The sequence below is a fragment of the Botryllus schlosseri genome, chromosome 5 (assembly GCF_051294905.1).
Source record: "Botryllus schlosseri isolate E-star chromosome 5, Bs_hap1, whole genome shotgun sequence".
Lineage (NCBI taxonomy): Eukaryota > Metazoa > Chordata > Ascidiacea > Stolidobranchia > Styelidae > Botryllus > Botryllus schlosseri.
Window position 1 is genome coordinate 11,639,066 of NC_137240.1, and position 27,657 is coordinate 11,666,722.

At 39.4% G+C, this 27,657-nt stretch overlaps 1 protein-coding gene across 1 annotated transcript; it reads right to left on the minus strand.

Annotated features, from left to right (window-relative positions):
- Nucleotides 1-15,081: 15,081 nt before the first annotated feature.
- Nucleotides 15,082-27,110, minus strand: LOC145439744 (sodium- and chloride-dependent taurine transporter-like). Its single transcript, XM_080317354.1, has 13 exons — nucleotides 26,757-27,110; nucleotides 26,236-26,367; nucleotides 24,635-24,962; nucleotides 23,954-24,086; nucleotides 23,755-23,889; nucleotides 23,116-23,220; nucleotides 22,316-22,439; nucleotides 21,677-21,789; nucleotides 21,308-21,445; nucleotides 20,891-20,993; nucleotides 19,531-19,631; nucleotides 15,922-16,092; nucleotides 15,082-15,574 (listed from the first exon to the last, which is right to left on the minus strand). The coding sequence occupies exons 1-13, from the start codon at nucleotides 26,953-26,955 to the stop codon at nucleotides 15,380-15,382; spliced, it is 1,977 nt and encodes a 658-aa protein (XP_080173480.1). The 5' UTR covers nucleotides 26,956-27,110; the 3' UTR covers nucleotides 15,082-15,379.
- Between the last annotated feature and the right edge of the window lie 547 nt (nucleotides 27,111-27,657).

Here is a 27,657-nt window from a genome sequence, read left to right on the forward strand (position 1 = left end):
ATTCATCCTGGCCGTATTCGTATGATCGGTCTTTTTTTATTCAATTGTAAAGGTCGTTACTAATCTATAACACAAAGTAATTACTACTCGGTACATATACGATTTGACTTGAACATATTATATTTTGAGTATACGAGATTTGAATGTCTGAACAATAACTGAGAAATAATTTATCACAATTAAATCCGTATATTACAGCGTAAAAGATATTGGAATGTCAGCAACTCTGTAAGGTCATAGTTACTACCGCTAATTTACCCGACCAACTCGTCATGATCATTCCCGAAATCAACACAAACATGACCACTGACTTGAGTTAACCACAAAACAGCATCAAGTTTTAAATCCACTTGTAGCTTACGGCTTATTTGAATGCGGGTTATGTTTTGTTGTAATCGAGTGTACAGAAATAGTATTACGTCTCGACATCTTACCATCTTACGATATTCAAAGAGTCAACCACAAAACAGTGTCAAGTAAATCCGTTACCCGACCAACTGAAACAGTATCAGTATGAAAAACAGCCAAGCATACACTAGTCCATACAATCACTAAAACCTAAAATCCATAGCAAGTTCGGTTTTACTCATATCCCTACGACGCATCTTTTTTTCAACTTTAAAAGTCGTTACTATTCTGTAAGATAGAGGAATTACTACGCGGTATATTCTGTAAGATAAAGTTATTATTACTCGATATATTTTGTATGACAAAAGTAATTACCACTCGGTGCAAGCGACTTGAGATTAACATAATATGTTTGAGTATACGAGATTTGAAAGTCTGATCAACGTATAGTTGCGACTTCATTTCTTACAATCGAACGCCGGTGTTATATCGAAAGTTACCATTCTGTAAACATAAGGATTGATACATTGATGTACCGTATGTAATAGTTGATCATGACTTGATTATTAAATTATTCGTGTTAATTAGACTCGGCGTTGTGGTAAAGGTTATTACGACAACAACAATCTTTTCAGTACCGTTGTTATTAACATATCGAGTTGTAAAACTATGCGTGTCTGAAATGTTCATGATTGAAAAAATTATTCCACCTTGGTACATATCACTCTGCGTATCGCGGATATCAGGAAATATTTACAAATGTAATTGTATCCAGTAACCAAACTAAAGATGAAACAACAATTTCGTTTGCTGATTAACAACCGGTGCAATACTTTATTGTCGGAATCTGCGACATCGAATTGAAACATACGCACATTACGCAGTACGAAAATATCACTTTGGGCTCCGGGGTGGTGTCATTTAATCTGTGTTAAACTCTGTTCACACTCTCTGTCGAAAATGCGTGAAATGTAAAAACATCACGAGGTCACACTCTAAGACTTTGATCATCAAAAAAGTAAATAGAGTGATCTTTACTGGATCGATTCTATTCAACTGGTCTTGGTTAATACAAAACCCATACCAATAATATCGAAGTATGTGCTACACTGAAATCTACAAAAATGTGTTTGTATTGCTGCTCATAGTAGCGATATCGATTTGAACCTCCAGAATAATTGTCATCATGTAACCAAACTAAGGAAAGTCGTTGTCAATTTGTATGATGTTCACTGATTGCATACTAGAACTATTTGTGCAACGCACACGATCAGAGAAATTGGAAATTTTCCCATTGTCATTCGTCACAATACTCGGTCACTAAAATACGTTAGTTGGATGTGATTGAATCGCTGGTAGTTAACTCGATAAATCAAACCCCTAAGAAATTTCACTCACTCATTAGATATTAAACAGTGTCGCCTAATCGGCGTGGGTCGCTTTTTATAAATACAAATCATACCTGGCCATCGCTGATAATTAACTCGGTAAATCAAAACCCTAAGAAATTTCACTCACTCGCTGGATATTAAACAGTGTCACCTAATCCGTGTAGATCGTTTTTCTAAATGTAAATCATATAGGTCCAACAGAAAAAATGTTCACCCACTCGGAAATGAAACCAATGTGTTGGTCTCCATTCGATATTTTGTTTGGGTCAAATACTTTGCAATGAACACATTTGAGTGGTTGAGCTTTACATCATCAAGCTGTCGTTTGTAAATCAAGATTTCGGTAAACTTGTAAATGTATCGTTTAACTAACCGACATTTAGTGATTGGTGAACATACCAAACGATACACATCCACCTCGAAATACTCCGTTGATCGTAATTTCCATCATCCTAATAATCGAAGTACATTTGTGTCGAATTCGTAACAACCGACTTTTCTATGGCATGATAAATTTTTGACAAGTTATACTTAGAAGGTTGGTACATATCACAAAAAATAATATACCATTCATATTGATACTGTTACTCCGTTGATCGATATTTTCAAACGAGCCGATTTTCAAACGAGTAAAATTTATTACTTGAGTTGTTCCGCTTACTATATTTGAATGTTAACTCATCCCTCCTTCAAAACCACAACGAACAACGATAAAAAGTATGCAATCAAACACAACATGTTTTACTTTTGTAGGACACTAATTATTATCTCATTTCATACTAAGTGTATAAGAAAGATATTCATGACACACGAAAATATTCGATATTCCCATGCTACGAACCTGTACAATGATTGGTGGCGCTTTCAAACTGTTTCGATGTAACAAGAACTTTATTGTCTGAATGGTTGTTCATGTATCTTAATAATCAAATAGTTCAACACAGAACTAGTACGAACAGAAACATCAGAGTTGTTTACACAAAAGTTTGTATGCGTGCAGTATGCGAATACCATGTGTAAGTCGAGCCCAATTGCGGTATCCATCCAAGTTTATTTAACACAAATTCATTACAACGAAGCCGTGTAAACTTTCGTGAAAGAAAAGCATGCCCACTTCCCGAGGGTTCTGTCAATGTCATAACAATAAATCAGCTACTCCAACAAAAGAGTACATATGTTTTCTAGTCGCAGTCCTTAAATCATACACACGAAACAATCTACTTTTGCTAACGAAAAGTGCTGAGTCATCACATGATTGCCCTCGCAACAAAACAGCTAGAAGATATTATCATTCAAAAAATATTTCTAACCCTTTGCACACCAGTGACAAATTGTTTAGTGAATCGAATTGTTGTTCAGCGTCAAGTCTACCTGTTGAAACGTACATTAAAACAACACAGTCACAATTCAATTAAAACCACGAATCTATTTTCATTCCGTCACAAACTGTCACATACAGAAAAATAAATTTTCTTTCTCCAACACATACTTGTAACCAATCGCTTTCATTAAACACACAACTCCATAAAAGTATTTACTTCCTACAACATAGACATTCCGATGTAGTCAAGAAATATTTTTATTAATCAAAATCATCGACTTCTGTTTACGGCGTTAGTGTGTGTATGTCATACCTGTGGACCCCGTATTAAAATGGACACGGCGCAACTGAATGCAAGGGGATAGAAGTCTATCGTATCGATTTACATGTGGTCTTCGCTACGGTTTCAAAAAACGAATCATCTATTTTGCATTGGTCGAGACCTAGCGAGTCAGTTACATGTATTCACGGTAATGATTTTGCTTGTCATATGCGAATGATAGGGTTGCTACTCCGACAAATCAAATCAACATACAACAACTTTCTTACAGTGGTAATAACATTTTCATTTTTCGCCCCTTTGACAAAAGCATATATTGTAATATCATGATCGATTTGCATTCGTTGGTCCCAAACTGTCACTACTCCAAATAATTATTTTTCACCCAAACACAAAAGCATACTTGTCACCATTCGTTTTCATCAAGCACGAGTTCAAGAAACTTACTTACTACGACATGAATTTTTATTTTTATGTTGTGTAAATAGGTAATAATTAATTCAAGTAACACTATATCAACATCATCGAGTTGTGCTAATAGATTTACATGTGGTCTTGTGGTTTTCGTCGGGACATACAGCACGAACTAACTGTAGACTACTCTCTGTTGTACAGCTACTCGGTAATCGAAATGCATTAACATGTAAACAACGATCTTGTATCGTCACACCAAAAATATGTTCACTGTCGCGATACTCCGCACAAGACGTGCATAGCCTTTTCACACTCGTAATAGTATACCAACGTCAAGCGATAACGTTTAACAAGACCAACGACACTGAACCCACGACGTTTACCTATGTAAAATTACCACTTTCACTTGCCAGTCCATCGTTTACCTGACTAAACATATTATTTTCCTTTGGAGATCTGACGTTTACCCAGAGTAAGAAACCATTTTCACTTGTAAATATTTTTTTTCCTCGGCTAACAAACCTTTTTTCACTTGGAAATATATTTTTTCTCTGGGTAACAAACCTTTTTCACTTGGAAATATATTTTTTCTCTGGTCAACAAACCTTTTTCACTTGGAAATATATTTTTTCTCTGGTTAACAAACCTTTTTCACTTGGAAATATATTTTTTCTCTGGGTAACAAACCTTTTTCACTTGGAAATATATTTTTTCCCCGGATAACAAACCTTTTTCCCTGAGCAACAAACCATTTTCACTTGGTGGTCCGTCGTTTACCCGAGTAAAAATATCATTTGCCTTTGGAGATCCGGCGTTTACCCAGTGTAACAATACATTTTCACTTGGAAAAATACTTTTACCTAGAGTAACTAATCATTTTCTTCTGGGTAACAAACCCTTTTCGTCTGGAAACTATCATTTAACTGAGTACCAACACCGTTTTCACTTGGAAATACATTTTCTCCCGGGTAACAAACCCTTTTCGTCTGGAAACTATCATTTAACTGAGTACCAACACCGTTTTCACTTGGAAATACATTTTTTCCCTGGGTAACAATACCATTTTCGTTTTGAAAACTGACAACCACACCGGCCAATTTGATATTTTTGTATATTGTTACAACGGACAGCGACAAAATATACACCAACAACGACTCCGATACATTTGTGTAATCGCATACTCACTTGCTCTGGCGCATCCCATCAAAATCGACGGTTAGCCACACACACACACACACACAAACACAATAACAATGCGCTATTTCGATATGACTGCGATGTCCGGGTTCGTGCTTTAGATTTTCCAGAACCAATCCGTCTAAAGTTGTAATCCCCCACCTTTGTTAACTGGTTGATACACGGATAACAATCTTCGGAAAATGTAGGAACGCATACTACCCATCGTGCTAACGATTCCGGGTTACTTGTGATTAATTTCCTTGCTCACCCTATACAGATTATACGTACAGCGATATGTAGCGGTAATCGGTTTGGTCAATACACATTGCCCCATTCAGTATGGAATTACAAACCCAATACAGGTCACTTCATAACCGGATCCGGATATTCAATGCAAAGCGATAAAGCAGAACCAATGACCAAATGTAATTAAACATGTAGATTTACAACCCTTGATTTTTTTTTCGTGAAAAATGACAATACATATCGAATATATATTTTACGATGGTTCAACCCTACCAAGTATTCACGTAAATGTGGTTTATGACATTACATACAATGTATCAGTGTATCAATGTTAAGTGTTTATGCACACATCGGTATGACCCATAGACAACATCATCATACCCTCCAGGACTTCGTTATTGCATCGTGAGGTCAATAAAATCAATCGGTGGTATAGACGACAGAAGGCTTGGAGATCCAATGTAAAATTGAGACAAACAAACGGATATATTTGTCCATCTTGGTTATTCACTCAACTACCATTGGTGCTCTCGATACAGCGAACGGTACAGTATGCAACGCATATCATTAGAGTGATATATCCACAGGTAAATATGGGGCCTGCCCACAATAATTGTACGACGCCGACAAATCGATGCACGCAAGGTGTGGTTGATAATAATTGTTTCCTGTATCGAAGAGACAGCAGTCTCTCGTAAAGGTTAGCAGATCCCACAGAAACACACCTTGGATTACATTATCAAATCGATTTTAAACTTAAACCGAATCACTGGTGTTGAGAGTAGTGATATCCGATTTTTCGAATATTCATATCGACTTAGTGAACGATCGGTAACGACACTTATCATAAACATTATGAATATTAGTAATTCCAGTCGTATCTATCTTGTGTTGTTACAAGTTGCTAAAACCATCGAGTGAATCAGTGAACGGATAGTAATCTGGGTTAAATCTCGATACAATTATTGTGGGCAGGCCCCATATTTACCTGTGGATATATCACTCTAATGATATGCGTTGCATACTGTACCGTTCGCTGTATCGAGAGCACCAATGGTAGTTGAGTGAATAACCAAGATGGACAAATATATCCGTTTGTTTGTCTCAATTTTACATTGGATCTCCAAGCCTTCTGTCGTCTATACCACCGATTGATTTTATTGACCTCACGATGCAATAACGAAGTCCTGGAGGGTATGATGATGTTGTCTATGGGTCATACCGATGTGTGCATAAACACTTAACATTGATACACTGATACATTGTATGTAATGTCATAAACCACATTTACGTGAATACTTGGTAGGGTTGAACCATCGTAAAATATATATTCGATATGTATTGTCATTTTTCACGAAAAAAAAATCAAGGGTTGTAAATCTACATGTTTAATTACATTTGGTCATTGGTTCTGCTTTATCGCTTTGCATTGAATATCCGGATCCGGTTATGAAGTGACCTGTATTGGGTTTGTAATTCCATACTGAATGGGGCAATGTGTATTGACCAAACCGATTACCGCTACATATCGCTGTACGTATAATCTGTATAGGGTGAGCAAGGAAATTAATCACAAGTAACCCGGAATCGTTAGCACGATGGGTAGTATGCGTTCCTACATTTTCCGAAGATTGTTATCCGTGTATCAACCAGTTAACAAAGGTGGGGGATTACAACTTTAGACGGATTGGTTCTGGAAAATCTAAAGCACGAACCCGGACATCGCAGTCATATCGAAATAGCGCATTGTTATTGTGTTTGTGTGTGTGTGTGTGTGTGGCTAACCGTCGATTTTGATGGGATGCGCCAGAGCAAGTGAGTATGCGATTACACAAATGTATCGGAGTCGTTGTTGGTGTATATTTTGTCGCTGTCCGTTGTAACAATATACAAAAATATCAAATTGGCCGGTGTGGTTGTCAGTTTTCAAAACGAAAATGGTATTGTTACCCAGGGAAAAAATGTATTTCCAAGTGAAAACGGTGTTGGTACTCAGTTAAATGATAGTTTCCAGACGAAAAGGGTTTGTTACCCGGGAGAAAATGTATTTCCAAGTGAAAACGGTGTTGGTACTCAGTTAAATGATAGTTTCCAGACGAAAAGGGTTTGTTACCCAGAAGAAAATGATTAGTTACTCTAGGTAAAAGTATTTTTCCAAGTGAAAATGTATTGTTACACTGGGTAAACGCCGGATCTCCAAAGGCAAATGATATTTTTACTCGGGTAAACGACGGACCACCAAGTGAAAATGGTTTGTTGCTCAGGGAAAAAGGTTTGTTATCCGGGGAAAAAATATATTTCCAAGTGAAAAAGGTTTGTTACCCAGAGAAAAAATATATTTCCAAGTGAAAAAGGTTTGTTAACCAGAGAAAAAATATATTTCCAAGTGAAAAAGGTTTGTTGACCAGAGAAAAAATATATTTCCAAGTGAAAAAGGTTTGTTACCCAGAGAAAAAATATATTTCCAAGTGAAAAAAGGTTTGTTAGCCGAGGAAAAAAAATATTTACAAGTGAAAATGGTTTCTTACTCTGGGTAAACGTCAGATCTCCAAAGGAAAATAATATGTTTAGTCAGGTAAACGATGGACTGGCAAGTGAAAGTGGTAATTTTACATAGGTAAACGTCGTGGGTTCAGTGTCGTTGGTCTTGTTAAACGTTATCGCTTGACGTTGGTATACTATTACGAGTGTGAAAAGGCTATGCACGTCTTGTGCGGAGTATCGCGACAGTGAACATATTTTTGGTGTGACGATACAAGATCGTTGTTTACATGTTAATGCATTTCGATTACCGAGTAGCTGTACAACAGAGAGTAGTCTACAGTTAGTTCGTGCTGTATGTCCCGACGAAAACCACAAGACCACATGTAAATCTATTAGCACAACTCGATGATGTTGATATAGTGTTACTTGAATTAATTATTACCTATTTACACAACATAAAAATAAAAATTCATGTCGTAGTAAGTAAGTTTCTTGAACTCGTGCTTGATGAAAACGAATGGTGACAAGTATGCTTTTGTGTTTGGGTGAAAAATAATTATTTGGAGTAGTGACAGTTTGGGACCAACGAATGCAAATCGATCATGATATTACAATATATGCTTTTGTCAACATAACGACTTGGCGCAGGAGAAACACTTTAACGTTTTTCAATAACCAGAATCTTGAAACATGTTGCTTGTGTGATTTACAGCTGGTGCACAAAGGTTAGCGACGTTTTTTAATATAGTTCCACCCTCTAGTTGTTTTGATGTGAGGCTCGGCGCTTCTCGTTAGCAAAGTAAATTGTTTTGTGCGTTAGATTTGTGGTAAGTAAGTCGAATACATACTCTTTTGTGGAAGTAACTGTATTACTGTGATATCATTGGTAGGTCTCTGAAGCAGTCACTGTGGTTTTAATTTTGAAAGATGTCGCGATGTCGGTATAATGTTTTCTAAAAGTCAAACTCGGACGGATATCATGGCTATGTAGGACTTACGATAAACATTATACTTATACAACTTTGTTACAAGAACTATGATATTTCTGTAAGTACTATAGTTGTGTGTTGGATTATTTGAATATTTAGATACGTAACCATGCGTATGAAAAAGTTCTTGTGACATCAGAACAGTTTGTAGAGTCAAACAAACCATTCAGTTTCGTAGTGTGAGGATATTGAGTAAAGTCGATTACTTTGTGTGATGTAAATATCCTTCGTACTTTTGTAAGAGTTGTGAGGATGATCATTCGTATATTACGAAGTAACTAGTTGATACTACAAAATATTGAATGCTCGCTAACACACTGAGTTCATAACCCAAGATAGTGAAAATTGTGTACTCTTAGACTAGCATAATTCGTATCCAACAAAACGATAGGCACCAAAGGTTCGATGGAGTTTAAATCTAGATTGTATTAAGCAAAGTGATGAGTATCTCCAGTAATAAAATCGAAATGGCCAAAACAAATTTTCTGTGTCTCGGTTGTTGTAAATAACTATTTGGTATGATATTACTTGAGTGTGTGACAATTCGTATCCGTCGAGGTTGAATGTTTAACCATATCGAAATGAATCCAGATCACATGAAGTATACATTAATCACAATAGAATCGACGAGAATGTTAACCACGTAGAGTGTGTTTGATTGCCTACTTTTTATCAATGTCTTTGTGATGTTAAAAGACGGCTGAGTTTTCATTTACATTAAGCGGGGAAACTCAAGTAATAAATTTTACTCGTTTGAAAATATCGATCAATGGAGTAACAGTATCAATATGAGTGGTATATTATTTTTTCGCGATATGCAACCAATCTTTTAAGCATAACTTGTCAAAAATTTATCATGTCATAGTCGGTTGTTACGAATTCGGAAGAAATGTACTTCGATTATCACGATGATGGAAATTAAGATCAATGCAGTATTTCGGAGATGGATGTGTATCGTCTGGTATGTTTCCCAATCACTAAATGTCGGTTAGTTAAACGATACATTTACAAGTTTACCGAAATCTTGATTTACAAATAACAGCTTGATGATGTAAAGCTCAACCACGCAAATGTGTTCAATGCAAAGTATTTGACACAAACAAAATATCGAATGGAGACCATCACATTGGTTTCATTTCGAGTGAGTGAAAATTGTTTTCTGTTGGCCAGGTAGGACACATTTGACAAACATCGTGCACATTGTATCTTCGTGATGGTAACGACTTTCAGCGGCTTGGTTTCATGTCGGGAATTATTATTTGAGGGTTCAAGAACAATTTCAATCAATACTACAAATGAACAACAATGCAAAACACGTTTAGCAAATAACAGTGTAGCAAGTACTTTTTTGATATTACGAGTGTTGGGCACTAGACACTTCTAACTGAATTGGATGCATCTAACAAACATATCACAATTTACTTTTGTAATGATCAAAGTATGTGAAATGGTTCGAACGGATTAGGTATTATTCAAGCGGCGATATGTCAATTCACCTAGTGTGATATCTTGACGCCGGATAATGTGCGAAAGTGTTTCAATTCTCACTGCTGATTACGATGATAAAGTATTGTACCGGTTATTGTTTAACAAAGGAAATTGTTGTTTCATCTTTAGTCTTGGTTAGTGATATCTGCGATACGCAGGGTGATATGTACCAAGGTGGAATAATTTTCCATTCAAGAACATTTCAGACACGCATAGTTTTACAACTCAATATGTTAAGAACAACGGTACTGAAAAGTTTGTTGCTGTCCTAATAACCTTTACCACAACGCCGGGTCTAATTAACGCGAATAATTTAATAATCAAGTCATGATAGACCATTACAAAATCTCATATGTTAAATCGATGTGACAATCCTTATGTTTACATCACGATAATTTTCGATATAACACCTGCGTTCGATTGTAAGAAACTACGATGGTCATACTTTCAAATGTCGTATACTCAAATATATTATGTTAACCTCAAGTCGCCGACACCGAGAACTAATTACTTTTGTCTTACAAAATATACCGCATAGTAATTTCTTAGTCTTGCGGTATAGTAACGACTTTTACAGTTGAACAAAAAAGACGAGTTGGTGGTATATACCTAAAACCGAACTTGATATGTTTGTGGGTTGTAGTGATTACTTGCGTAGTCTTGTCTACTTTTCGTGTGGACACTTTTTGCTTTGGTTCGGTGAGTTACAAACGGATTGACTTGACAAGGTTTTTTGTATTTTACTCTTTTGTTGGTGGCAAGATGTTAAAATGTTGAGATGTCATAGTGATAATATTTCTGAAACTCTCTTTGACAAACGTAAAGACAGGTCGCGAATAGAGTTGTAATGTTTCATTACTTGTTTCAAATCAATGTGCGTATAATCTCGAAATGTGACTGGGTGAAAGTTGGTAGTCATGTTTGTCAAACATATTTCAATTCACACAATGTCAAGTCCAAATATTTCATTCTGGATTATTTGGATTTACCTTTAGTACATCCCACGAATGGATTCCGACGCCGCGCTATAACATTTTTGATGATAAGGACTCGAGGATTTTCATGATAGAGTTGACGAGTGATAAGATGCGTGTTTTTGTTAAGAGTTTGATTTCGTGTTGATAAAGACAATAACTGTATAATGCACATACTTGTGATTCTTGATTCTTGTAGAGTTATAGTTGTGAAAACAGCGGCGCTGGTGTGCGAATAATTCAATGTGGCTGAAAGTCGGTGTCAGTAATATTCGAGTTACGGTCGAATCAAAAGATCACGAAAAGATTTCTCGAAATAATTAGAATTGTACCGAATTAACACATTCAGATACGAATCAACTTGAGCTGTGTAGTAAGTTTCATTTCGAGTTGGCAAATTGATACATTGATTGAATATTCTCATAATTCTTATCGCGCAACTAAAGTCAGCCACTGTTCGAAGTGTCAAAACATATAGCGACCACCAGAAAGTGTCAAATTGTTGGTTTACGAATCACCGTCTGCGCCGGCTCTGTGACAAACTTATTGCGGAAATATTACCTTGTGAGCGATCGGTATGTCTTTAACACCAAGTCACTAAAAATGGTTATGTTCGAGACATTATCTTGTTAGTGATCGCGGGATTTGCAATCTATTTTACACTTTTTGAAGTGTCAATTTACGAGCGCGGTTATTTGTTGCTCGCTTTTCGTGACGCTGCTGAATACTGAATACTGCCGAACGTAATAGCACCGACTGGATTAGTGGAATAATCGATACGATAGTGCGCGCTCCGAATTTCCAAAACGGACGTATTTAGTGGGTCACACAGGTCCAAAATACAACCGCCAACGTCTGGTTTTCAAAATCGCACAATGCACTGCGGATTAGTGAATTTCCTGTTTAGTGATGCCTATACCCGAAAGTACGACGTGCGAGAGATGTCTATACCGAAAGGGCGATTCACGGCGGCACCCATAAGAACACATGGCGAGTCTGCGATGTGCGAGAGATGCCTATACCTGAAAGTGCGACATGCGAGCGCACCCATAAGAAACAACGGCGATCACCTATAGCAAAAAAGGCGAGTCACGACCGCGAGTTTTCACGATATACACATTAACAAAGATTCATTCACGTGACTATTTACTTGATACATATTCAACACCGGTCGAGAGATGCATATACCCGAAAGTATGAATTACCACCGCGACACCGGTTGAGCGATTCATATACCGAAAAGGGTTACCGGTCGAGAGATGGCTATACTAGCACCGGTTGAGCGATTCATATACCGAAAAGGGTTACCGGTCGAGAGATGCCTGAAAGTACGAATCATCGCCGCATCCATAAGAATAACGATATATCAATGTCGTACTCGCCGTAATTTGGAATATACACGTTACCTAAGGACCAATCACATGACTATTTACTTGATACATATTCAACACGAAGTACGACATGCTAACAACGAAGCCGCGTGCGAGCTATCCCTATACTGAAAAGGGTTACCGTTCGACCACAAGACACAATAGCCGCTCACGACCCCCGCCATAAGACATAAAAGCCGCTCACCACCCCCGGTTTTCTAGCCGCTCACGACCCCCGCCATAAGAAATAAGAGCCGCTCACCACCCCCGCCATAAGACGCAATAGCCGCTCACCACCCCCGCCATAAGAAATAAGAGCCGCTCACCACCCCCGGTTTCCCAGCCGCTCACCACCCCGCCCATAAGAACCCCTGCCACCCCCAGAGCGATCTATACTACTCGCGGGCCGGATGAAATGGTCTGGCGGGCCGGATGCGGCCCGCGCGCCGTATGTTTGACACCCCTGAATTAGACATTAGACCAAACTACGGGCCTTATAATACGGGAGAGGGCGCCATACCATGATATGTTCTAAATCGGGGTGTTCGACTCTTCGAGTAAACAGAGGATTAGTATTGCATTCCCATATCAATGCTAGCATTTTCATCCCATGATGCGGACGAACGGTTGTGCTGTCGCAAATTTTCCTTCGCAAGCCGCATTTGTACTGCAGGTCTCACATTGAAAGGACGAGTAGGCTATATTTGGTGCTGACAGTTCGAAGTCCGGACAACGACGGTCTTATTGGCAACGCGCTTTGCCCGGCTGCATGATGGCGAAAACTTCATACGTCCCGGTACGAAAAGGGTAGACCAAGAAATACCTGCAGGTTGTACACCACTAGACTTAAGCATCCCCATGGTCTCCGGCGCGATAGATGGTACTAGGAATATACAGGCATTTCTCAATTGCGCATAAATTTAGAGTCATTTCTGTAAATTGCGCGTATTAAAAAAATATGGGGTGCGGCAATTATGGCCGCGCGCTCCCCCCAAATCCATACGATAATTATTAACGGCGTAAGGTTGAGCTTTCCATAGAAACCAGTCAGACAAATCTCATCATGACGTCAAACCAATTTCATTATTATCATCGTCATCATCATCATCATCAAAAAATACTCCACAAGATTGCGATTAAAAGATAGGAGGGTGCCGAAACGACTTGGAGTAGCCTAGTATTTTGATCAGAAACCCACCGTGGCCTACAGTCTGCTGTAAATAACAGGCAATTACATTGTACACATGATTTAAGAACGGTCGGTAATTTTCAAGATTAAGTTATATCGTCGTAACAACTTTTCTGCGTTTCTTGCATATTGACTACAGTACCCAACACAACCTGAGTGGAAGGAATAAACAATCGACAAGAGATCGCGAGAAGCGCAAGCAAAGTTTTTTGTTCCGCGCAAGAAATTCAGCTAATGATACATGCATATTAAAAGATCGTTCTGGTGCTGACGCGACTCAAATTTTTACCCTTCGCGAACCATATTTGAGTCCCGACCCATACTTTAAGAACTCCTGCTCTAAACACCACGAAGATGTATTCTGAAAATTTAATTTTGTTGCTCTCAAATACAAATATATTTAGTTATTGATTTTGACCAAAAAGCTTCACCATTGTACAAAGGGATCTCACTCTCGAATGCGACACAGTGCCTCTTTTTTCGATTTCGACACGATGTGCGCTGCGGGATAAAATACATAGTTCGAAACATTTTGTGGAAAATAACCCGAGCTAGCGTGATGGGAGTATTTTAACGGATAATTGGCGATCTAAAAGTACGCACCATTAATTTTACATGAATTATTGTAAACCACTGCAATCATGGAAACATGTATAGCAAACATTGTCGACATATATTTCGCTCGCAGCGCGACGAAAAATTTCGCGATTGGACAGATTTTGTCGAATGTAAATTTACAATGAGAACTCGCGGATACATAGAACTGTTATTCTACTACATAACCATATGTCCCTAACGCACCCTATGCTGCGACGCCATTTTCTTAAGCGCCCCCTCATACAGCCCCTGAGCCCAGCGCCCCCATATCACCCCCTGAGCGTTTCCGCCCCTTCAAAATCCAAATCGCCCCTGTGGTGGGGGGTGGAGGGCTCTGGCGACAAGGTTAAGAAACACTGTTTTTAGAACAGCGCACACATGAATGCGAGAAGTATATCGACGACGTAACAATTCAAACTTATAATTCTCACGGAAAACACGAGGTGTCATGAAAGACCCGTCTTTTGTTAGTATATCGGAAGTTCATAATAATAGTCCATTATAATGTGTGGGAATTGATGTTCGCGTACAATTCAACGTCAGACTTCATCCTTGACTGTACACAAAAATGGCATCATCATTTCGTCGAATGTCATCCGTTATGCCTGCTCGGTAATAAGTTTTTGGATAAATAGGTCTATCTGTAGCCTGCTAAGCAAAGTGATTTTGAAACAAACCAATTGAGAATATGCGTATGGCCAGCAACATAGAAAATAGTACACAACTCTCACTGCCTTCCGTTTCACAGACAAGCGCGCAATAACATGACTTCGACCACTTCATATCATTCCGGATATTATAGAAGCGCAAACCATATAGGCAGACTATATTTCTCGAAAATCAAGGTGCATATAGTGTCTCATCTCTAAATATCCAACATCAGCATATTAAAGTAAAGTTAAGGTAAAGTCAAATAGCTCACACTGTTGAATGCATGTGACACATTCGATAATTCGATATGCATACCAAAGGCAGAGCTACCACTCGCGTTTGGAGATTGTAGGCCCGGTATAAGGATCATGCAAGATGCTTCTGTGCGTCAGTTTTGTAAAGAATTTCAAGCATTTTAAAAACAATGACCGCATGGTCTGTACAGAATTCTAACATAATCAGAGCTTGTCGCTAAACGCCGCATTGTCGTATTGCGAGTCGTAAGCTGGCGGATTATCTATTTTGCCGAAGTAGCTGAAGTTTTCATTGAGGGTAGCAAGGCATGACGGCTTTGGCAGTTGCTTTTCCATTTCGACTTTCCTGTAATCGGGATGATCTGAGGGAAGCTGTGGAGTGGTGAGTTTCGTCCATCTCTGAAAATTGATAACAACGGGCGTGGTGAGATTTGATGGAAAAGTTAACCTAGGGCCGGGACAGCGTCAGTTTATATACAGAGCGATTTGCCCCAGATATTATCTTGACGTTTAAAGTCGGGTATTCAAACCTGAGTCACCAATTTGAGTGATCGGCTTTGGACTTCTCTGCTTCGTGAAATACTGCAAGAAAGTAGTTTCAAACTTTCTTGAAGTATACGGTTGTTTATAGTTGAACAATGAACATCTTACCAATGTATACTATACATGAAGGTTGCGTGACGCGACAACGTCGATCCTACATGTCTTTACTGCAGTTGAGGAAAACAATAACGTGCACTACCCACCTCTTGCATAGTTCCAGGAGTTGTAACGAAAGCATAAATTGCGTATAGCGGTATATTTATCATTGAACTCAGAGCTAAAACCCAACCGATTCCTTCACCCCACGCAGGATAAGTGTAGACACTGTTGTAGACCAACGGCTGGAATTTTATCAGCGCGTACAGGAACGTTCCCTGAAAATATTGCATCGTTAAAATCGCTGCGTAATTTACATGTAACAATAAAAAACACCATGACATATCTCTACTATATTCATATATGTAAGCGAATAAGGTCGTATTCGTACAGCCGTGCGCCCGCACCATACGTCTGATGACTTGAATTGCATTTCGTAAAGTAGCAATTTCAAACTCAATTTGGTCCCGCGCCGTGGACCTTTTAATCGCTTGCGGGTCACACCAGCCAAGTGATCTCAAAATCACTCCTATAATAACATTAGCCGCGGGTCACAACAATATAAGCTGACCTATTTCCATGCTCCTTTTGTTGCATTCGTGATGCGGTGTTGGCCCTGCGTGTGCAGGAATACAAGAAAATAAAGCCATATATAGGCCTACGTAAACGACTTTTGTCCATAAGTATTTCGGAACGGAAACGCCGCACTGAACCACAATCACACTAAATGGTTCGAGACATGAAGAAATTATGTTACCCCAACTGACATACTTTTAAAATGCGCATTTGCTGGATAGAATTTGACCAAATGGATTTATAAGGCTGGTAGGCCTACCTATTAAGCTGCAGTGTGACCACATATAGGCCTAGTTGCCGTTTTATTTTATTTGAACTTGCATGGATTCGTTGAGCCTTGTCGCCTCTTATTGAGTAGCTTTTGGTTCATGTTTCCTGGAAACTTTGCATTCGTGTGTACTTTTTACATTTTTTGGAATTGTGTTGACGTGACAGACTTGTTACGATATGGTGAAAGAGAGAGAGAGGGGAAATTTTTTATTCGTCATCGCAAAATAACAAAACAGGCAACAAAATAGCATAAACATCAGAAACACACGGACCCATACAAAAAAATGGTTACAGTGTCAATTTCAAAGAGAGATTTGTACGATGTACAGTTAATAGAATAAGGTCAATATGCTTTATGATTGCAAGATGAAGCTGCATCGAAGTGATCTGTTGATTATCGAGTCTACTGCAGCTGGTGATGGATGTAGTGTGGCTTCTGTGCATGTTCGACATTTGCTATGTCGAGGGATCATAGCGTTTGTTTGTGAAATCTCCGATTTTGATGGAAATGTGCTAAGTAATACTGTCATTCTTTCATTTACTGAGCAAGGCATCGCGGGCCGTATGTGACGTCACTGCCATAAAGTAAATCAACCGATGGCGCCAATACCAATTACACGGACCTATAAACATATATTACGAACGCATGACAAGAATTCAAAGGAACAGGCTATAAATGCAACCACGGTAGAGGATTATTGATATCCCATTGGCATCTTCCGCGAAGTAAAAATTGCATGGCCTAATGCGTCAGCAACGATGGCTCACTTAACATCAGAGAAGTATATGTGGCGGCATGTCAAACTTGTGGTTTATTACTGTATATACATTACGCTTTCTACGTAGACCCAAGGGCGTAGCCAGAAAAAATATTTGGGGGGGGCGAAAAATTTGATGACGTAAATAAGCCCATCCCCCTTACAGACAAGGAAAAAATAGGTCAAAACGATGGTCTTGGGCCCTTATTGGATGATTAGCACAACATCTGGGGCATATATTCCACTCATACATAAAGTGATGTGATAATAGAATGATTGCGTAAAACTCGGGCGTTAACACTTTCGCGCGAAGCGCGAAAATTTTTCATGGTCAATGAATGGAATTCGTTCATTATACTGTCCCTTGCATATTGCAAATACGTTTTCATTATCAGATTTACCGGTAGAGCTGATAGAACTGCTGTCATCGAACATTCAGGGCGCACACTTGAACTATATGTTCATACCATACGGCAAGACTATTTAGAGCAGTGGTTCTCAACCGAGGATCCGCAAAGCATTTTCAAGGGGTACGCGAAACCTCCAAACTTGCAAAATGGTTGATAACCTAATTTTTAGTTTGTTTCAAATTAGAGAAATCTCGAAGCACTTTCGCTTCATAACTGTTAAAACTTCAGGACTCACACAAATGGCCGTCTGAGATGAAATATTCCACTGGGCCATAAGTCATTTTAATTGCAAATTGCCAATCGCCTACTTATACTAACCTATTGATGTTTAGGGATGTTGGGGTTTTGGAAAAAACTGTTTGCAGAGATCCATCTATAAGAGCGCTATTCCAGAATAACTTCACGATGAGCTGCTAGATAGAAATGACTAGGCTGGAGGTTATATTGGTCCATGTATGTTACCATCATAGCCAAAGTACGCGTTATTATCACATTCGCCACCACCTATCTTTGTGGAAATGGATTTTCGGCACTTGTTCATATCAAATCGACGACGCGGATTTTCAAGACATGGCCCTATGAGTTCAGGGGAGCTCCCCCGTGAGAACACCTCGCAGAACCGTACATCCTGCCATGGGCAATTTCATCACTACCCTTTATCCATACGATTCCTAGACGCACATACAAACACACACACACATACCCTATGGAAGCTTCCAGTTGCCAACTATAGCTTCCATAAGGCGATCTTTTCACGGACGAACCCAAATCGCTGACATTAAGTGATGAACAATCAGTGTGTATTTCGGACCTAGTCGCGCGGAGCGTAAAATGTTTTTGAATAAACAAAAGAGTTTTATCAATAATACTGATGTGTGCATATGAGCAAGTGGATTCCAGTCTTATCAATTTCTTTGCTGAAGCACGGTTATTTAGCAACCTCTGGTAAAGATTGGCGCCACTTTAAAGATTGCAGTTGCGGATACATACCTGAACAGATTACAGAACTCCTTTGATGAGACTCGTGCGATTTCAAATTAGTACTTTTTAACGGGAGGTGGCGATATTTTCCTGTGCCAGTCGCATTTATGTCGGGGGGGGGGGTCTGATTGCAGGGACAGGATCATTAGGCGCCAGCCTTTTAAGCACCCAAAAAGCTATATCTAAGGCTTCGGAATACATGCGTCGGTTTTATAACCGTCAATCATTTTGGGATCGCACTTTGCGGAGTCGCATGTAGCCTACTTTATATGTCTTTGTGTGTCCCGGTACGGAAATTACCAGAACTAACAGTCCCCAAACCCCATACTGAACTGACACCCATAGACTCAATCAACCCAACGACCTCGGGCTACTCTCGTGTATCTACTGGTACTGTTGTATTCTCATAATTGAGAATATAGGTATTTGCGGAAGAATTTTTTTCGGGATACCGTTAATAAAATCAAGACATGCCTGGCCACTAAATCGCGCGAAGCGCGAAGAAAATTTTTAGGTTGCATTCATCTGCCCTAAAACACTGTTAATTTTACTGATTTTACGAAAAAGTTTCAAAAATTTGGGGGGGGCGATCGCCCCTTTCGCCCCTCTCTGGCTACGCCAGTGCGGTAGACCCCTGCAATAAATACACATTTTGCACGAATTCTGCCACTCAGGCAAGAACATTCTTTTAAATATCGGGATATTCAAACAACGTTCTCACCGTCGTCAGGGCCGGAGTGAACAGCAGCCAGAAATACTTCATAAGAGGGAAAGGTCGGTATCTGATCATGCTTGAGATATTTCCCCACATGCGCTCGGCTCCTGAAATGTAATAGCACGAAAGTGTTGAAATGAACTATTGTACTTAGGATTCCACAGTGGGAGCAGCGGGTCAAATCAGCCTCGAATTTTGCATCGTGATCGAGTTTTAAATTGTGACGCAACAATACTGTCTGGCTCTTTCTTCTTAGCTTCACTCTCGTTTTGCCAGACAGAATTGTTGCGTCACAATATCAGAACTTGATCACAATGCAAAATTTTAGGCTGATTTTGGGGGGTTCCAGGACCATGAGCAGGATAAAATTTATATTTTCGAAGCCGGTCAAAAATGGCCGTTAAGTTGCCTTTGACCAAATGGAAAGTGTGACGTAGATCAATTTCACTGAGCCGTGAGATTTGCTTGTGTCCACACCATATAGGACACGATGATGTCACTAATGAGATAATAATCGGAATTGTGACGTCGCAGCTCGGTCTGCTGAATGACGAGAATATATATCACAGTTGTAGCGGAAAGAGTCGACATACATATGACATGAATATCATCATATATTTTACGGGTCCAGACAGATTTAAATGCGGTCACCTGATATCATTATTACTTTCGCCTTAGTCAGTAGCAGGCGTATATGAGTTAATCACTGTTTTATCAAAATTCGAAATCGCTGTTCCTCGCTGTTTTTCACAACAGATGCGCTTGAAATTATCAAGTGGGAAATGACATCGTGATCGCATTTTACGTCAGGATTGAAATGATGTAGCAATGTTTTAGACTGGAAATCAATGGGCGAAAAAGTCTGGAAATGTAGTGCATCAACTCGCTAATGCTTCAAATATTTCTCACCAAATTACGTCTGAACGTAGCCTTTAAATGCTTCGATTTCAAAGCATCAATCACTCAGGTTTATAAATATTTTCATCGTTTCAAAACATCACAAGACTGCGATGCAATGAAAAGATTGGTCCAGCAAGTGATATGCATCAAATCGTAATGTGTTATTCATTGAAAAGTTATGTATGTCATCATTTTTTCAGTAACACTTTTCAAGGATGTGGGAAATGCGAATATATTACATATTGCATTGAATATATCACACATTCGGTGATCATCCCGATACAAATCACGAGTTACAAGTTATTCGATTCGCATCTTAGTGCGCTCCGGCGGATATACACATGAATATGAAACGCTACTGCAAATAAGGTTTTGATGGATGAGGTTTCCATCACGGACGGTAAGAAATACGAACAGCAGAGACTACAGAACGCTTGGTCCATTAACAATGGTTGAATAAACTTACCGTAAATCCAAGCAATCGTAACGGCCTCGAAGAAGGCAACCCATAACAAACAAACGCCACTTGCTGCGTAATAATCAAACAATTGGAAGACGTACATTCCTCCCTGTAAAACATTTAAGCCGTGAGGTGGATAAGCATGCTGTGAACAATGAAAAGAATGCTTTTGATGCAATAGAAGTAGGATGGGAATTGAGATATGTTTACAGTGGAATATAGTTGAATTAACCTGACTCAGTAGTGAGTATATAATTTTATTACATTGCGGTGTCACATATGATCCATGAACCATCTTCAAAACCTGAACTACAACCTATATCACCGAAGAGTTTACGTCATATAGGCAGACCGTGCTTGTATCAGTAATAATTACAAAATCCTACTGCCTGCGTGCTTTGAATCTATAATAATATTCCATACCTCGGTGACCATGAAGAGACCGACCAAATACGATATGGCGCAAGTTATGGCGATGAATATTTCACGATTGTAGCCCTTTCGCAGTCGAACAGGAAATAAATCAACCACTGAAGTCACAAAGCCCTCCATTTCAACAAACTGAAAATTATAAAAAATGTTGTCATTAGAAAGGTATATTGGCAACAACTTGAGTTGTACAATGTACATAAAGTATAGCAGAAGGCATTGTGTTTCGCGAAGGTTCCACGAAACTCTACATGAGTAAGCAGAGCCTTTCGAAGGGTCTTGAAGCATTCCTGATTTCGTTTGTTTAAAAAGGCATTATAGGAATTGGCGGTAGGCGAACCGCCACACTCATTCAGACATTACCTGACTGTCTAACCCCAACAGAAGAATCATAATGAAGAATAGGATAGCCCACAATGTAGACACCGGCATCAACGTGATAGCTTTTGGATACGCAATAAATGCCAATCCCGGTCCTGAAATAAAGGAGTGTCTGTTTATTCATTACTTTCGAAATGTGTCCAACCTAGTTGATGTATTGGTGGCAGCGAAACCCAGCGTCATTAACTTCTTTTTCGGTTGAATAGAAATTGAATATGACTCGCTAATTCACAGATCGTCAACATACCATTGCTTTGTGCAATAGAATAAGATAAATAAACTGAAATTTAACTACACATACGTCGTACACGGTCGTACGTGGTTATTAGTACATGCCGGTGTATCACAATGAACTTTGGATATAGTTTTAAGTTTGAAAATATGCAGTTGTCCCGATGGAACGACACACTCCCGTAACTTACTGAAAAGTTCAGTTTGTAAATCCTATACATTTTGAAATGCCAGTGATTGTTAGCTTCATGAAGGTTGATTGAGATAATACTTGAAATGTTGTTCTACAATGGCGTGTGATCTGCCGATCGCTCGCATCGACAGCACTCGCACTTCGTATGCAGATTGCCGAATCAATAGATCTGTGACAGAAACTACAAAAGTGCTCACCAGAAGAGGCCACATCGGCAATATCAACTCCCTGCTCCTGCGCCATGAAGCCCAGTACGCTGAAAATTGCAAAACCGCTGATGAAACTGGTTCCCGAGTTGAGAAGACTGAGCGCAATGCAATCCTGCGACAAAAACAGATCACCTGTCAATTATCCCGGATGAGCATTACTTCTCTTGAGCCGGGCCTATAATTTCGTATGAAGTAAGAATCACATAAAATTCGAAAATCTACACATTAAAGAGATGGTTTCAGAATGTACACAACCGAATTTCAACTCAAATCACTATTCCGCCTTTTCACGAAGGGCGACCCGGTACGATAACTTAAAAAGGTCAGAATGCCTAATATGATTGACAGATTGACAAACAGCCTGTAAGGCTGGAAGCGATAAGCGTTGGAAACAGCGAGACACGACCGGATGCACACTGCGCAGGTACGGATTTTTGACCAAGGCCGGAAGTAGAAATGAAATACATAGTGTGATGTGATGACGTGTGATCAGGGCACCGCATCGGCTGCTGATTGCGAACGATATTTGATATAATACTCAATGCCATACCCAACTTAGTACGTCACGAATACACATAATTGACAGTAGTTCAAACATATCAGACCGTTTCTAACGACGCATAGCACGTAACGCACCGATAGAATACGGGGAATAACGCAATGATGCAGTAAAAGAGGAGTTTGGGCGTAGGCTATAAACGCTTCCGATTCGGTTAAATAGTTTACAACAATTTGGCAGCGTAATATACACCGCGAAGGTTCAGTAATCAATAATAGAAGGTTGTTACCCTGTAGCAGTTGTTGTGATACTTGTTATAGCTTCCCAGGGATCCCATCGCTCCGAGGCAAATCGCGTAAGAGAAGAAGATTTGAGTACCAGCATCAAGCCAGACCTGTTTCAAATCGAAGATTGAACGTGGCTAACATGAATGCTAGTTTATAAGTAATCTTAAAACTTAAAAGGAATATTCTACTCTGTGCAGATTAAAGTAAGCATTTTTTACCTCGCTCAAGATTGGACAGCTTGGAATTGGGGGTAAGCGAGTAGTGGTGCAGCGGTTATGGCCCTGTTCTAATAACTGGGAATCGCATTTGCTGAGCATAAGTTATTATGGGAATTCAGACTCCTCCCCATTACAAACATAATCGTTTTTTTTCACTCCAGAGTGATCAAAGTAGTCCTCGTTGGTACTCAAGTAAATTTCTACTTAAGTATAAGCAAAAGTAGCTATTTACAAGTATATGAAAAAGTAATTATTGGAAGCCGAGTTTTGTGTTGAAAACTGAAAACTCTTAAGTAGAATTAGAAGTATCATTTGAGTCGATCACTTGAACCACTTGAGTAGATCCTGCAAGTACACAAAATCTACTTGAGTCCTTCTAAAAAGTAGAAGTACTTCGTTGCTGACCACCTCTGCTCCACTCACCTGCGGATCTTCGAGTCTGGTGACGTTTGGAGTAAGATAGAATTGAATCCCTATAGAAGCACCAGGCAGAGTCACTCCACGAACCAGCAAGACGATGAGCATCAGAAACGGAAAGGTGGCGGTGAAATACACAACCTTCGCAAGTTTCAAAAAATTTGTTGGAAATTTTTAGTCACGAATATAGCAAACTTCATATTACCTTTCCAGTCCATTTGATTCCCTTCCAGATGCAAAAGTAGCAAATAATCCATATCGCTAACAGACACAGCGCCAACTCCCACCGCACGTTCCCAACTTCGTTTAAACCTCCAGACAGTCCTAGGGCACGTCGTCTACAAAACAATACAGCGTTAACATTTATTTGAAAAACAAATCTGGAATATGCCTGCTTGTATATTGCATAGTGTTATGGGCAGAAGGCAGTTATATTCACAAATACAGTATTCGAATGTTCGTTATCGAGATACATTCACGCTGAATGTCCGATTTCACATGCACCATTTTACAATATATTTAATATACCGTCAAAGGATTTGTTGGATATCTGATCTAACTTCAACTCTCTCAAGTGTTGGATGGTGCATTTCCTTTTCAAGTAGAATGAAAAGTTTTGCGGAGTTTATACGATGTGATTCTTGAGATCACTTCAGCTTAGGTGAACTTAGTCATGGTTGACAGAACAACACGTGTATCTGAAGTGAGGTATTGAATACATGAACATATTTTACAGGCGGAAAATGAGTGCAAAATAGTGATTGCATATGTTGGATCATGGCTCGTTTCAAGAAATGTCCTCGAGATATTCACTAAAATTCGACGATTGTCGCGTACGTAACCCGACATTACGCTTTAGGTGCTGGCGGAGACATCAAATACCTACTCCCAATATTCAGTCTCCGGACGCGTAAAGGTTCCATTGCATTCCGTAAAATTTATGTAGTAGCCGAGAGCTGGAATGGACTCGTTACTTGTGCCGTTGTTAATGCTGATATAGCCACCGTCTAGCATGAATTCTTCCGAGTAGTTCATATACTTCATGTCCTCCTGAAAGTCCTGAACGCAACAGTCGGTGTTCCAATATTCCCCGCACAGAGCCCATGGCAATTGCGAGGTGAAGCTTTGAAGAAGATAGAATATCGCCCAAGCTAAGATGACGATGTAGTATATGTTGAGTAGAGCAACGATCACAAGCGAGGCATATCCAATTCCTGAAAACAAACGTATGCGAGTTATGATGATGCGTTCATCAAAATATAAATAAAACACACCTACGATGATTAGCTCGCAGCAACAAAAATATTTCAAGGATCAAACGCAAGCTTAACAGCTTCATTTTATGAAAGTAGATATGCTAAAAGCGTCGTTCTACCGGCTTTGATACCTGGTAGATGCTTAAGTAGTAGTAAGTAAGCGTAACGCACTTAGGCTGCGATCTGTTTCCTAATCTCCTCAAGCGGCATAAAGAAAGTACATGGCCTTTGCGAAATATCTGTATTATATGCATACCCTGCGAATAATAATCTGCGAGCGAATGATTGCATTTGGATAGTGAACTGCAAGTAGGGGAAGGGGAATTAGTAAAATGTGACATTACCCCCCCCCCCCCCAACACGACGATTCCGGATTGTTCTGTGAAGTGAGCGTCAGGATGAGCAGGGTAATGGGCATCTAAGCTACACGACACGTGCTAGCATGATCTTGAACAATGAATATGGAACAAGGAGAAAACGCAGTTGTGAACGCTGCAACTCTGAACGCGAGAATTGTAAAAGTTATCCTGCCCAATTTCATATAAGTGGACCTAGTTTAAAACAACATCCCTTTTGAGGCACGTGTTAGAGATTGCGGAGCAAAATTCAAAGACACTGGAGTTTGTTGACCCAATATGAATCGTCCGTCTTTGGGTGAATAGTGTGACTGAAGATTCAACAACAATGGAATAAGGAGAATTTCGCGAGTTTGCCAAATGTCAAAAAATAGTACCCGCTAATTGCAGATATATATGACTTACGCTACCGCAGTTTTCACTTGAAAAGGGTTTCATAAATCATGCCACCAATTGAAGAGGAAATAATAGCCAACATGTTCGACCTTCACCGCGTGTTACAATGATTTATAGACGATATGCCTTAATCATAGAATCGCACCGTCGTACACGTCTCCTCTAATTAATAAACTGGTTTGTGGGTTCCTTTACAAGTCATATACTAACCTCGGGCCATTTGTCTGCTCCAAGCTGTAGTGGACTAACATCGACCGTTTGCATATGTTTGTGACGGGAAAGCATAGGAAATATTCCGTAACGCGATCTACATAGCTTAAGTCGGCATTGTTCAATTACCAATCTATCTCACTCGATGAATATAGACGCAATCATCAAAACGTACGTGACTGCTGTTAGCGATGCGTATTTACGTTGATTGTGAAATCACCAAAACATTTCGCAAATTTGGCTCTTTGCAATGTTAAGTTATTACGTACCTTTTCCAAGAGGCACCAACTTCCATGCAGTAATTCCTCCTTCGGATGTGTATTGTCCCAAAGCCACTTCGAGGAAAAAAATAGGAATCCCGCCGATAACCATGAAAATCAGGTACGGAATGAGGAATGCACCTTAAAAATAACGTAATAATGTACCCATTCAAGACGTGCACGTATTGAAATGGTTTACAATCGTATTACAGAGCAATAAACATGATATTTACACGGCGATGACTCAACGGCATGCAGTAAAATGAATACAAAATTGAATTGATGCGAACACTCGTAACCATGTAGCTCCCGTAGGCGGGACGAGCGACTCAACTCTGACTTTCAAAGTCAGGGGATGACATTTCAATAACTTATTCAATTTCGTTCACGTTAGGATATAGTCTATTGTCAACTAGGCATTTTGGTATAGAAGCTCTTATAGATGCGTCGTATAGCTGATGATTCGAGTGATTATAATGCGAATATAAGAAATTAGGTCATCACAAGCAATGCAATTCGCTTTAACATACCTCCTCCGTTTTTATAGCAGAGATAGGGAAATCTCCAAATATTTCCCAGGCCGATGAAACCGCCTGCTACAGACAGGAGGAAGTCAGTTTTTTTAGCCCATTTTTCTCGTTTGACAGGTGCTGGTCCGGTAACTTTTCCACCTGGCGCCACTTCAGAAGTCCCCGGTCCAGGTGTTTCATAGGCGTTGCCCTCTTTCATGTTTTATATTCCGTCAGCGCGTCTTGCAAGTCAAATTTTAGCACAACACTCAACTCCTCTCCTCTAGAAGCAGTTTAGTTCAAGAGCATCTATAGCCTTCTCGTTTGAAGGAGGGATAAGAGCGCGTATATATATTTCCCAACAAAATTAGATTCTCTTCTATTTTTGCGATTCTCGCGTTTCTTGCTCACCGCATGGGAAGCGGCGTGACTCAAAATTCAGATTCGGTTTGATGGTTGTTAATCTCACTTCTGTTTCCAAAGTAAATCCTAATGAAATCAACTGATCATCACGAATGACGAACATCTCATCGTAGTCACCGCAACTCGTAGCGTCACTGCTTTATACAGACATATATATGAGACATAGAGATAATCGTCTATATCACTCATATATAGATTTGTATCAGACAAATAGTCCTATTTTGCGTGCTTTTTGAGAACAGCGTCGCCGAAAAGAATTCACTGACATTGCTTCGTAATTTGTTGGCGATGTAACCTGCTAACTGTAGCAGATAAGAATACTTTTCGTGTTCAGGCATGGTTACATTGAACTTTCGGTAATATATTATGCCGTAAGCCCGTGACTTTATCATGCAAATGTAATAGGATTGGAATTAACTGTCATAGGTTACGCTTCGCGTGTTTTGACAGGATTGGTTATGGCGTTTATATATGGTCTGTACTTTGACTCTTTTCTGTA

Coding starts and splice junctions, on each gene's coding strand:
- LOC145439744 (XM_080317354.1), bottom strand. CDS start 26,955: ATGAAAGAGGGCAACGCCTATGAAACACCTGGACCGGGGACTTCTGAA. Junction 26,368..26,756: donor CTGCTATAAAAACGGAGGAG/GTATGTTAAAGC, acceptor GTTATTTTTAAG/GTGCATTCCTCATTCCGTAC. Junction 21,790..22,315: donor TGCCGATGTGGCCTCTTCTG/GTGAGCACTTTT, acceptor CCTTTATTTCAG/GACCGGGATTGGCATTTATT.